General features: G+C 36.5%; 1 protein-coding gene across 2 annotated transcripts; it reads left to right on the top strand.

Moving 5' to 3' along the window:
- nxpe3 (neurexophilin and PC-esterase domain family, member 3) lies at positions 1 to 13,125 on the top strand. Of its 2 annotated transcripts, none has more exons than XM_058787148.1 (6): positions 1 to 251; positions 4,335 to 4,493; positions 6,364 to 7,133; positions 7,327 to 7,394; positions 10,505 to 10,705; positions 11,057 to 13,125. In XM_058787148.1, exons 2-6 carry the CDS (start codon positions 4,401 to 4,403, stop codon positions 11,620 to 11,622), a joined length of 1,698 nt encoding a protein of 565 aa, XP_058643131.1. In that variant the 5' UTR covers positions 1 to 251; positions 4,335 to 4,400; the 3' UTR covers positions 11,623 to 13,125. The 2 variants fall into 2 exon arrangements, with proteins under 2 accessions (XP_058643131.1, XP_058643132.1); XM_058787149.1 differs by lacking the exon at positions 1 to 251 and adding an exon at positions 3,230 to 3,272.
- The last annotated feature ends 1,349 nt before the right edge of the window (positions 13,126 to 14,474 follow it).

The following is a 14,474-nucleotide window of genomic DNA, read 5'->3' on the forward strand; positions in this document are numbered from 1 at the left end:
GCGGTAGCCTGTGTATGGAAACGATGATGATGCGTGCTTGAGTGTTTTGCAAACGCAGCTCGACGTGCAGTCGATCACTTCTGGTTACTACTGGTTGTCCTCTCATCTAGTCTGATTCAATGACTCGGTTGTTTGGTTATTTGGTTATTTTGTAGACTGACTGTTGGTTATGATGCTGGCGTCATGACGGATGATAAGAAAGCGGTCTGCAGCAGCAGCAGCACGTCGGGACTGAAGCATCAGCACAGAATGTGAGTGAATGATGCTACATTCTTTCGAGATTATAAACACACGAGTTACATTTTCAGTCGTTGCGTCATTGTGTACATGCAGCGGCATCTAAACAGCATCCGATTTGGTCTTACACCAAAATAAAGTTGACTAAAGCATAAGTTGTTTGACAGAGATAAAATGGGTATGTTGTCGAAATACGCCAGAATGTATAAGGATACACATCCTGTTCCGCCTTGATGTATTGCAACGCATGATGCTAGCTGCTGCACAGCGGATGATGCAAGACAGAGACCGTCTAATTGGTATAATATATATATATATATATATATATATATAGGCTATAGCTATAAATTATGGTGTGTAGCCTATGGAATGTAGGTGTGTGTGGCTGTCTCTACAATCCAGTGTTTCCCACAGATTTTGTGAGGCTATGGGGGGTGGAATTGTACCTGGATTTTAAAGTGTCTCAGATTACATTACTTATAGTAGGATACAACGGGGCTAAAAGCCCCCCTTAAGAAAAAAATGTGCTATTCACTGCGCCTAAAATGAATAATTGCAGAAATAATAGGCTATATACGTTGTATTGAACATTAATGGAGCAACAGATTTTGTGTGAAAATAAATCATTCAAGTTGTATATTTTGTCTTATAAATGTATGAGGTGGCAAGGGGGGCCTTTTATCCCACACACCAGCATGGGGTACGGTATTGATACAAATACTTAAGCTAAAATAATGTTTTTTAAAATAATGTCTAAGTTAATACTTGTTCAAAACAATCACTTTAGCAAAGTTTGTACTATTTTCTACTTATTTTGAAAAAAAAAAGAGTAAATTTAGTCATTTTAATAAGTAAAGATTCTGAAAGTATTGAAGAAGATCCAATAATAATTGAATATATAGGCTAGTTACAGTAGTAAAAACAAATGATATTTTATTATATGATATGATTAATATCATGTTTTTAAATATGATGGTTTCATTCTAAACATGGTGATTATCTCTAATATGGACACCCAACATAATATATGATATTTACCGTCTGAATCTAACCATGTCATGTCAACAAATGGAAAAGTCAGCGATCTATTAATTATCATGTTAATTACTGTGCGCCTTTAGCCCCAACAGCAGGGGCGCTTTTTACCCCAAATACCATACTTTTACATATTCTTTCGTTATTTAAAAACTGTTGTTTTAATTATCTTAAACAAAACTGAAAATCATAAAGAAGAGCTCTGTCTCAAAATATATGCATTAATTTTAGAGATTCTCATTTGTTACTTAAATCTACAACATTTTAAAAAACATAAAATATTTGATCAAGTAAGCACAGAATCAACTTCGCGCTGCTGCGCGCGATCGCGTCAAAGATCAGATAAATATACACGTGCATCTTGAAAAGCGAATGTTTTGGAAAGTGCTAAGCCATGTTTTTGTGCCATCTAGAGGTTTAGATGAAAATAATATCAAAGGCGCCTTTAGCCCCGTTGTACCCTACAAATAATACTACTGCTTAGTGTTATGTGATGGGACACTAATTTGAGACACCCAAGCTTCAGTGCGTTTATCTCTTCTTTTACAAAATTAAAGTAAATATGATTGGTGTTGAATTCAAGCAGGGGTGTCAAGTTTTTGAAATCACTTCACTTTCTGGAAATTATGTGAGAAATGTGGCCATGAAATCATCAAACAGAAATACCTCTTGTAAAGTTCACTCAAAGGTCAATGACATAGGATTTAGACAAAATTAATTTTAAGGATATAAATCTGTTATAAATAAAACAATGTTCTAAAGTATCAAGCTATTTTTGTGATGTATTTGTTCATCAAATTTTGCAATAATATTGTTAAAATGTGTTAATAATATTTTCCATTTGAAGCGATCTTTGTTGTCCTACTTTAGAAGATGTTTCAAAAGTGGGACAGCACATTTTGACTGATGTGGGACTACCCGATCTCATGAATGTGCGTATAAACAGTACGCCAAATAAAAATGAAAACTCGTAGTAAAGATACGCAAAAATGGACTTTGTCGTGTATATGCTATACGCGATGGGTAGGATTAGGGTAGATGCGTATCATATGCACGCCAACAAATTTCGTATTATATGCACACGAAAACTGCGTATTATATGCTCGCCAAACACGTGCATGTTATATATACGCCAAAGTCCATTTTTGCCTATCAACGAGTTTTCCTTTTTATTGGGCGTATTATATTCTTTGTTAGTCGATTGATAAAATCTTAAACCAACATCAGTGAACCGTTAACATGCAAATGTGTTAGGCTACTTTCTTAAAATCATGTAAATGATTCAAGTAAATGTTCAATGACAAAAAAAGTTTGGGAATAACATGAATTTGTGAATTTTAATGTGTTTGAAATACAAAAGCCTTCCAAAGACATAGTAATACCATACTCACTGTGGTAATTCAAATAAAAAGAATGTTTATCAGCAGTTGATGCAATGATGAAATGTTGAGAAAACACTTAAAACTGAAATGATTTTTGTAAATCCAGTGGTCAAATGCTGTGTGGCTTCTCAATTTTTTTGTGGCCTCTCAACCTGACTATGACTGGTCTTTGTGTGAATGTCCATAGAACTGGAAGACTTTCTGAATATATATTAGGTAGACTATTTTCGATAGGAAATTTCAAAAAAAGAAAGAAAAGAAAAATAAATAAAGGAGAATCGATAAATTATAAATAATATAGGCTATTGCTATTATGTGAATAAGTAATCCAAAAAAAAAAAAAAAAGTAACTGTAGAGTGTGTTCAAGTTCAAACGGGAAATAAAAAAATATTATATCTATTATTCACCCAATAGCCTAAGAAAGTGAGTAAAATTCTGCACAAAAATGTTGCACAATAAAATGATATATAATAAAAAGGCAGTGGGATAATGCAGCTGCTGCGCAATGTGGACTTCGTGATTGGCCATAATACCTGCACATTGTAGCCAATGGGCGTGCTTCTCTATTAGTGCGCGCGAAGTTTCACAGAACCGCTCTCCAGAGTCGATCTCTTCAGGTAAATAGATTAACTAGTAGGATGAAGCGAGATTTTGGATGCAAACCTGAACAGATGTGATGTCAGAAAATTTGATATAGATAATGCTGTGTTTGTGTATCTGAAATGATCCAGGTTTTTGTATTTAATGTAAAGTCGCTGCGTTCAAATTAAGTGAGGTAAATCCATCACCGTTAAGAGTGAAAACAATCATGGCCGCCATATTGAAGTGAAGAGTCGTAGCAAACCCGATATGCTTAAAACTCTGGCCCCTTCAAAGGGACCTTCTGAATGAAGGATTTCGAATGGTATAACTCATGGACATTTGGCTCCTATAATTCTTTGCGCCGGTGTTGTGCCCATTTTCGACCCCCTGCCAAATTATTACCCCTCTAAGGTTAGTTGAAATCGCTATCTGATTGCCTAATCCTAACCCCTCCCCCACACCTAAACCTACCAATACTAGGGGGGTAATAATCTGGCAGGGGGTCAGAACTGCGTCTTTCGCTTGGCGATATGAAGCAGAAGTGCGTTTCAAAGGAACAGTTTTTTTGGCCCCCTACATCCTTCATCCCTTTGAAGCTCTCATTTTGTAGAATAAACCCTTCGAAGGGAGCAGCGTCTGTCTGATAATGATGTCTACTCGGATAATGCTTTATTATCCGAATTATTTAGATTTTTAAAATGCCCATTAACTTAATTTCAATCCACCGGTTAACATTTTCAACACTGTGTATACTACATCAAATATAGGACAATTTTAATAATAGTTGTCTGTAGCAAAGGGCTTAACGATTAAGGGAATAATTGATTTTGTCAACATTTTTATGAAGAAAGATTAACATATATAGTGCTGAAAGCCAAAATATTAAATGGCATCGATGTATATTTACTGAGTAATCCACTGGTTTGTAGAGGGGGTAAAAATTAAAAATTTCACCTGCGATTACAGACTACAGGGGGTAAAAATGATTTTAATATAATTTGTAATTATGTTTAAATGGGATCCTGATTTGACATAAAGCCATCATAAATGTATTTGGATACTGATGTTTACATGCTACTGTGGTCTGATCTATTTAGCGTGCAATAATGACCAGACATGATCCGCTGTAGTGCTGGAGAGGAGGATGACAGAGAGAGGAAACCATGGAGAAATATCTTCCCAAATATGTCCCATTCTTCACCCTGCTGGCTCTGTCAGGACTCTTATTCCTGCTCTGGAATATCACCTCATTGGAAGTAAGTAAAAGTCAAGTCAAGTCACCTTTATTTTTATAGTGATTTATACAATATAGATGGTGTTACAGCAGCTTTACAGTGATAAACAGGAAAATGACAGAATGAGTTACGGAAACTCATAGGGCTGCATGATAAATCACAACTGAATTGTAATCACCATTTCTGCTTCTCTCGATTTATTAAGCAAAATCATCTTCAGTATTTGTCCGCTGGTTATTTGTACAGAAAAAAATGTTTCATTTTCATTTTCATATTGCATTTGCGTCATCTTGCAGTGGTAGCAAGTATCCACAAGCTTTCATGGTTGCGGTTGCTAGATGTCAAGTGCTTAAATCAGTGCCAATCAGAGTTTTTCTCTTAAATGGACACATTTTCTAATAAAAAAGTCCTATCTTGTGTTTTAGATTGTTTTGTGGACACACTATACAGTACAGACATGGCCAGTCATGATCCACTAAAGTATTGCTCTAGTTCGGGAATCAGTATCAGTAATCCATTTTATTTGCATTGTGGAAGTAGTCAAGTCAAGTCAAGTCACCTTTATTTATATAGCGCTTTTAACAATACAGATTGTGTCAAAGCACTTAACAGTATCAAATTGATAGAGTGTCAGTAATGTATAATGATAAGATTAAACACTCAATTTTCAGTTAAAGGCATTTCATTATTGTATTCAGAGATGTCATTGTCTAGCTCAGTTTAGTTTAAATAGTATCTGTGCAATCAGTAAGTAGTTCATATTTTTATTATTTGTGCAAAACTTAAGTCCGGCTCACAATGTGCGATTTTGACCATGATTTGGCCGCCTGAGACAAATTTAGAAAATTCTAAAAGATTCCTATCCTAGGCTAAAATCTGTAGTCTTTGATTGTTAGTTTGACGTGTTCACCGACTGCCGATTAATGGCTGTTGAGATCAAATTTGACCTCAGATGAAATTCTGACAGTGTCAGAAGATTTGGCACACAGTCCTGCAGTGTGACTTCTCCTACAACGAACATCAAACCGTCTTCGTTTTTCAAGACAAGCCATAATCAGAATTAATGTTAGTGGTTTCTTCTATCCGCCATAATCTCCGGCGCTCCCGTCCTCCGCTCACGGAATTACTATACGTTGCCTTTGCTATATAAACACTGGTTGCGCTGCTGTTTTCATGTGGGTGTGTAGTGCTGCTTACACTATTCTTCTTAAATACGCTGGTATTGCTGCCACTCATATGCTTTTCATGATAGCCAACATTTCAGCCCCACTTGCAATGCAGCTCGCAGTCACTGAACGTTTATAGGTTGATAATGTAAAACACAAGTTTTACCAAGCACACCTGTTTTTAACATGTCTTCTTGACTGTCGTACAGTCTGACATTTATAACAACTGAGATCCCACAGTGTGACATGATCATCATGATCGTACAGTCTGACAAGTACTTCTAAAGGACTTTTAAAAAAATCGCGCAGTCTGTTAATTTTCTTTTTTATGATAGCTAACTACCTTGAAGAAGATAATACTACAGTGAAGTGGTTTGTGGTCACAAAACAACAGGTTGTAGGCAACATAATTTGTTCGTTTGTGGATGTAAATATGGAATGATTTTTTAATTATTAGATTTAGCACACAGCAGATCATTCACCTATTGCCATATTACAATTTTGCTTGTGAAAAAACATATGAGGTTCATACTGTAAGAATAAGGTTACTTTTAAAGTCAGGGTACAAAGCGTGTTTTGTAATATTTCATGATCATGCACTTGTTTTCGAAGGTTATTGTAATAAGCCAACACAGATTAATCTTGCCCTCTGAACTCTGGAAACCTTCTCATGCTTCTCTGTAATGAAATTTCACATTAAAGCTTCTGTGTTTTGTCTTCTGCAGAGCTGGAACTGTCAGACAGTATCTACCTTCTATCAGCTTCAGAACAGCATCCAGTCAGTCTTAAAGACCTCAGAATTTTTTCTACCGGTGGAGTTTAACTACTCCTTCTGTGCCCACCTCGGCCAGGAGCCCACTGCAGAGGAAGCCAGGGAAGAGAGCTATCTTCTCAAATCCATCGCCTGGCCAGAGCCGTTGGTCCTGGGACTGCCGTTACGTCAAAGTAGCGATCCTGCACAGAGCTATTATACGATCCAAGACCCTGGAGATCTCCAGGTGGGTGGGCAACTGGTAGTGAAGGTGCAGATGCACAACTTTTTGGGTCAGCCCAAAAAACATGGAGGAGACTTTCTAGTTGCGCGACTTCACACACCAGAACTGGCAGCAGGTGTGGCTGGCCAGGTACATGACCACAACAATGGAAACTACGCAGTATTTTTCCCGCTGCTTTGGGCAGGTGTTGCCCAGGTGGAACTGACAATGATTCACCCTAGTGAAGCTGTGATGGTCCTCAAGCGATTGAGAGAGGAACAATCAGACCGAGTGTTCTTCAAGAGCCTCTTCCGTTCAGGGTACCTCTCTGAGACCACTCTGTGTAATTTGTGTTTGCCGAACAAACAGCAGCCGCTTTGCAACTACACAGACCCCCAGACCGGAGAACCCTGGTTCTGTTATAAGCCCAAGATGTTGGACTGTGATACACGGATTAACCACTCAAAAGGGGGGTATAAGAAACACCTTCTCACTGTTTATGAGTCATATTTCTTCCAAAGGTGAGTGAGAAGTTAAACCTATTTCTACATTTAGAGTAGTGGTTGAGCGATATATTTATTTCTGTCTGCCGATGCCAACATCTACTGTGCATAAAATCCAGATTATATGTTATAAATATTTCAGTTTAATGATAAACATATACTTTTTTTCTACTTTCTTCATGAATGACACTTTAATTTTGTTTTGTTCTAGTGGAGTAAATATCAAAATTCCAATACACTCTGCAGGGGTGGACAATGTGACTGTTCAACCTGCTAAAGGTATTGTGGCACATGTAATATTATATTTACACTGCCGCTCAAAAGTTTGGGGTTGGTAAGGTTTAAAAAAAAATAATAATTTTAACGTTTTTGAAGGAAATCTCTCACCAAAGCTGCATTGTTTTGATCAAAAACAATGTTCAGTTAAGAACACTCTGGCAATAAAACATAAAGATTGATTTGTTGTCTTTGGCTGTATATGGGTTTTCGGCTTTGCAATATATTATAGCTGAGTCTGCGGTTAACCTCTCAAGGTGCCATCAGCATGAAATTAATACAATAACTGTTGCCGTCCACTAGGGATGCAGCGATTTACCGGTTTTACGATTAACCGCGCTTTAAAACGTCACGGTTAATTAATCGTAAAGGCTCCGCTACACCGAGTGTTTCTGTTGTATGGAATGGAACTGTTGAAACATGAGCAAAACGAAAACAAAGTTACACTAGCGGTGCACCAGCTTAAAATGCCGTGCTTATCAGAGACACGGAGGCTACTAGATTAACTATGACAGAGGAACCAAACAGCGATCCTTTATTTCCACCAGAGAAATGACTGAATTCGATAGTGTGGGACCATTTTAAATTTGGGTACATCAATATTGCCGTAAAAATCGCTGTTAAAGAGTGAATACATAAGGGATAATGCACAGCTAGCCAACCTGTTCTGGCTGTGCAATAAACGATTTTAATGCACGACGTGAAGGCAAGGACCACCTGACGCGACGTTCGTTAGCTCGAACATTCTGCCGCTTCAGAGATGAAATAGTGCAGTGAGAGAGCGCGAGCGCGTGTGTGAAGCGCGCGCAGTCAGCGGAGGCTCGCGAAGCGGAGCCAGGCGCGAGTATAAACGAGGCTTTAGCCTACCTGCATCTGCGTCACTACAAACAATGAAGATTTGAGTTTAGTTATTTAAACAGTCATTTTACCCCCTCTTTGCTGATTAATATAATGTAGCGATCCAGTATCTAAGCTATTTTATTAATGAAAGTCGCTGGGCAGCGTTGACAACACGTTTCTGTCCTCCTAAATGTTTGTGGGCAGCTCGATCTCGATCTCACAAACCAAAATAATAGACATGATTTTCTCAGGCCTTATGTAAAATCAGATGAATAAAGATTATTAAAATGAATAAGTATTGATGACAGTTGATTACAATAATAGTTTAGTTTATTCCCTCATTAGTAACAGTGTCCTCTGTGGGATAAATAAAGTTAATATTAGTCATATATTAATAATACTTCATTAATATTGTGATTTATCATCCCTGTTATAGTATTATTCATAAGTCAATTTATTTTTCACCATCTTTCCAAGTTCTGTACCTCAGGTCCAAAAGAAATGTAGAAAGAATGAAATGAAAACATCAAATACATTTGTTATTTTCAAAATGGAAATACTTACATGGATATTTACAGAGCAGAGGTCACCTTTTTTAATTCCAATAGGAGAGATGGACTTTTTTTTTTTCTTTAGTATTATTATTTTGTGCTGTATTATTGGTTACTGTGTTATTTCTGTTTCAAAAGGCAGCAATAAATAACACTTTAATATCTAAAGAGTGTTTATGTGATTTTATGTTGTGAAATGAATAAATGCATAATAATCGTAATAATCGTGAAACCGTGATTATTCCTCAGACTATAATCGTACCAACAAAATCTATAATCGTTGCATCCCTACCGTCCACATTACACAAGTCAGCTATTAACTGAAACTTATTTACGAGGATGAAGCAGTTAATAGAGACAATGACTATTATGTTTGAGGACTGCTTGGATGGCTTGTCACGATACAGTTATCTGAAATGGAGAGAGAGAAACATTGTACAGCAAGTGCACAGAATATACAATATGTGGAAGATATAATACTGATGTCAAAAGAAGGGGGGTTGAAGGCTTGTTTGTGAGCTTGGCTAAACTGAAGAGGTATTAATCTGGCTCAGTTGGGAATCACAGTGTTTGGAAAAGGTGGAACAGCTGATAAAGAACTGATAGCAGAGATATGCCTGAACTAACACTTGCAATTGATTGAAAGTGCTTTATTTTGCGATAACAACCAGGTAGCTGTACATTATCCTATTTATTACACGGCGCTTGCCACAAAAGTAGCCTAAATAATTAGACACGAAACACTAATCAGCGACAGCAGAGTGATACATGGTCAAGATGACTCCTAGTACCTGGATGAGCCTGTTATTAGTTTTACCGGTTGTTATCGGGGAATAACACACCTTGGAATGTCGTGATTGACCAACCAGAATCAAGTATTTCAGAGAGCTGTGTAATAATGTGCAATATTATTACAATTTAAAATGTTTTCTATTTTAGTATATTTTTAAATGTACCTTGATCCTATAATGGCAAAACTGAATTTTCAGCAGCCATTGCTCCAGTCTTCAGTGTCACATGACCTTTCAGAAATCATTCTAATATGCTGATTTGGTGCTCAAGAAACATTTCATCATTATCAGTGTTGAAAATGCTGTGCTGCTTAATATTTTTGTGGAACCCAACCCAATTTAAATGTGTTCCAAAAACTACTCGCCCTCGTGTCATTCCAAAAATGTAAGACCTTTGTTCAACTTCGAAATTAAGGTATTTATGAAATCCAAGAGCTTTCTGACCCTGTATAGACCGCAACCATAAAAATAAAAAAACAACAAAAATAAAGTTATTTTTGTTTTCTTTTTGCACAAAAAGTATTCTCATAGCTTTAAAAAATTGCAGTTGAACCACTGATGTCACATGGACTATTTTAACGATGTACTTACTACTTTTCTGGACCTTGAACGTGGTAGTTGTGTGTTGCTGTCTATGTAGTCAGGAAGCTCAAGCTCTTGGATCTCATCAAAAATATCATAATTTGTGTCCCGAAGATGAATGAAGGTCTTGCGGGTTTGGAAAGACATGAGGGTGACTGACAGAATTTTCATTTTTGGGTTAAAAAAAAAAAAAAAAAAAACTTACTGACCCCAAACATTTAAAGGTGTATCATTTTAAATATACAAGAACAGTATAAACAGGTTTAAATTCTAAGTTCTTATCAGCATTTTTTCTTTCTTTCTCTCATCATCATTTTAATTTTTTCTTCTGTTTCTTCTTTCCTTCCAGTACAAACCAAAGGAATGCACCTTGAATTCACTCCTTCCGGGTACTACTACCAGGGATCATGGAGGCCTTTGAGTGGTGTCGTCATGCGGCAGTTTAATGGCTCTTCAGTCATAACACAGTGTCTTCGAGGGAAAATGGTGTATATGTATGGAGACTCCACTGTGCGACAGTGGTACGAGTATCTCATTGCCCATGTTCCAGGTCAGTAATATTTTTGAAACTCTTTTTAAAGGTGCTGTATTGATTTGTAGTCTTTATTGATTTGTGGCTTTAACCACATCTCCAAACATTTTTCAGCCAACCCAAAAAAAGCAGAGCATGAAAAAAAATAAGAAAATATAGTGTATAGTATAGTCTCATTGAATAGATTCCATAAAAAGTACAGTGTAAATGTGGCCTGAGACAACTGAAGTACAAATATTTGTTTGTAGTCTAGGGTGAATTTTTCATATATCTTCATGCCAAATAAGTATTTTACACATTTTATTCCTGAGTGGGCATGAATCTATTGTCTTATCTACATCTCACCCTCTGTTTTATCTCACAATACAGAGTTTAAGGAATTCAACTTTCATAGCCCGAAGAATGTTGGCCCGTACATGGCAGTTGACAGCAATCACAACATATTATTGAGATACCGCTGCCACGGGCCACCAATCCGCTTCACGTCCGTGTCCTCAGCTGAGATGCACTACATCTCAAATGAGCTGGATGGCTTACGAGGGGGCTCGGACACGGTGGTCGTGATTAGCATCTGGTCGCATTTCAGTACTTTCCCAGTGCAAGTGTACATACGGCGCCTGCGCCACATCCGCAGGGCGGTGATCCGACTTCTGAACCGAGAACCGGCGACTTTAGTGCTGATCCGCACAGCCAACCTCCAGAAACTGGACCCCGAGTCCAGCTTGTTCAACAGCGACTGGTTCTCCCAACAGCTTGACGCAGTGCTCCGAGCCATGTTTAAAGGTCTGAACGTCCAGCTGGTGGACGCCTGGGAGATGACGCTCGCCCACCATCACCCTCATCAGCTACACCCTCCACCTGACATTATATCAAACATGGTTAACTTCATCCTATCACTCATCTGTCCAGTGAGGAGAAAGAGAAGGCGGGGCTAAACTTCTCAAGCAGTATCTTAAGGAACTGGTGAGACCTAATGCTAATCTTCTTTGGGACCAGCTCTTTTGCTGTCTATTCACCTATTATTTGCTATCTATTTGGCTTGCAAAAGTTTAAAATGATTTTGATGGCAATATTAAAATGCAAAAGCACCATAACAGTTAATGTAGCTCTTTATACTTTAATGGCAATATCCTGAGGTATGCAGAATCTTTTTTTTTTTTTTTCTCCCTAGAACAAGTTTAAAATTTATCTAAAGAGAATAGATAATTCCCCCATAACACATTTATAATAATGGAGCACTTATCATTATTGGTTTTACATTGGACTCTGGCAGACCTCTTAATCTTGAATGAAATTCAGATTTCAGTAATGCGCTTTTTTCCCAAGTCCAGTGGCAACAAATGGATGAGGTTCTGTTAATTATTTATAAAATTATTCTCAAATCATTTCAGCATATTTACGTAGTCAACAGGTGAAAACTAATCAAACGTATTTGCTTGTACTCCAGTCAGGGATTTGAGTAGGGATAGTTCATTAAAAAATTTAAATCCAGTCATCAATTACTCACCCTCACTTTGTTCCAAACCTGTATGACTTTCTTTAATCTGCAAAAAAATTTTTTAAATAATCTTCTTGTGTGTTCCACAGACAGAAAGTCATATTGGGTTGGAATGACATGAGGGGGAGTAAATGATGAGAGGATTTTCATTTTTGGATAAACTATTCCTTTAGGGAAAAAATGAAGCCATCAACCTCAAGGCTGCAACTGTATAAAAAAGGAAAGAAAATGGAGAATTACAGAAGAATAATAACTGTTACAGAATATATATGAGAGTATAATGAACTATGAGTGCAAGCACAACTGTTACTGTGCCTTGGTAAACAGAGATTGTTTTAGCTAGTTATTATCTGTGTCTGTTCAGCTGATACGTAGGCCAAGTCTGGTCACGTGACAAAAGTATAAAGAGCACGCAGGTTGCAGTCTTTGGTATATAAGGGGCACCAGTGTCATCCAGAGATATGAATAATACTTAGTCACTTATTTAAATATACATTTGACTCTTTTGTTACAGTATGATTATTAATGTTAGTGTTCATTTTATCTGTTATGCCCTTGATTAGCTTGAATATAACTTCTCCAATTCTGCATTTACCTCTGAAAGATCTGAAAATGTATACATTAGTTATACCATATGTTCTGTCTGTTCTATTTTATGTATCTAAAAGCAACGTAAAAGACATTTACACTCAAAAGATTTTTTGGAAGAGTTGTTTACGATCAGTTCATGTGCCTTATTTAACACTACCTGTTTTTAAATTAATTTGTTCTATTCCATTTTTATGTGGTTTACAGCTATGAAATTGGGTCTCTGTACTACAGTTTCTACTGCATTTAAAAAAAAAATATTTAAATTTTTTTCAATGGCAAAGGAAGTTCTTATAATTCTTCATCCGTTCAGTGTTTATGAATCACCAAAATAAATTCATTCTAAAGCATCCATTGTGCTCTTCTCTAAACATCTTTTGAATGATCTCTGGCACTGCTGACTGGTATATTATTTTTTGATGCAGTAAGATCTTCTCAGACGAGAAAATTGAATATTTGAAATTATCAGTATTGTAGAAGGAATAAGAATTATTATATTAAAAAAAGCAAATGAGTTTTGTAATAAATGTGAGAATAACAGAGATAAAAACGGAGTATTCGTGATCACATGGATACAAAATCATATTACAATAATAAAAATTCATAATGAAAGATTAATTTAAAAAAAGGGGGCAAAAGTAAAAAAAACAATACTTTTTACTGATTTTGTTTTGGAGCAGGACGACTGGACAAAGGTAAGAATAATAAACTATGTGAATTTGAAAATGTTATTATTAATTATAAAAATAAATTAAAATATATAAAACTGTACTTCATACTAACAACATTTTTTTGACTTTTAATAGGTGACATTCGCAGGTGTTATAAAATAAGCCACAAGCTTTGTGAAGGACGATTTAGCCTCGTGTGCCAAGGGACTTTTTTTACATACATAACTTTGCTGAAAAGATCATATCAACATACCCCGAGCATCAGAAATTTGTGAGATTTGGCATGTTTCTTCAGACTATCTTGTTATGCATGTGTTCCACGTTTTGTTAAGATTGGACACCGCATTCACAAGATTAGTCATTTTGGGTCTCACTCAAAAATATATCAGCCTACATCTCCACATGAGACCTTCAGATTTGGCGCCAATCCAGACATCACAGTCTTTTGTTTACATGATGAGTAATGTTGTAGAATTATTTTATTACAGTCCTGTAGCAGCTGCTTATTATTTATGTTTACCACAGGCATTCAAACTAGTGAGAAATATAGTCAGGAATTTTTCAACCAATGTTATATGTGTAAACAACCTGTAAGCGAAGCATTGTTTCACCTTGTGGATGAAGCCCCTTTCAGGGCCAAAATGGTTCCCAGAAATCTGTTGTATGTGGATCACAGCTTCTGCATTTTCATTCACATCTCATTCTACTGAATGCAGTTTCTTGTAGAACCACAAGGGGCCAGCAGTGTACTGTCACAAAAAACATATACAGTAGGCTAAGAGGGAGAGTAGTATACTACTGCTTAGTATATACTATTTTAGTTTATAAATAATATTTGCAACATCATAATACAACAGTAAAAATTTCAAACAGTATTATGTTACATTGTCAAATGTGACCTCACTATATAATTTAAGAGTGATTTTTAGTTGTCATAATAATTTTGGCTGTCTGATAATGAGTCAAAAATAATGAGGTGTTAAAAATCACAGCTGATAACACCACCTCATATGTCTCACTGGAAACAGGT

The sequence above is a fragment of the Onychostoma macrolepis genome, chromosome 09 (assembly GCF_012432095.1).
Source record: "Onychostoma macrolepis isolate SWU-2019 chromosome 09, ASM1243209v1, whole genome shotgun sequence".
In the NCBI taxonomy this organism is placed as follows: Eukaryota; Metazoa; Chordata; class Actinopteri; order Cypriniformes; family Cyprinidae; genus Onychostoma; species Onychostoma macrolepis.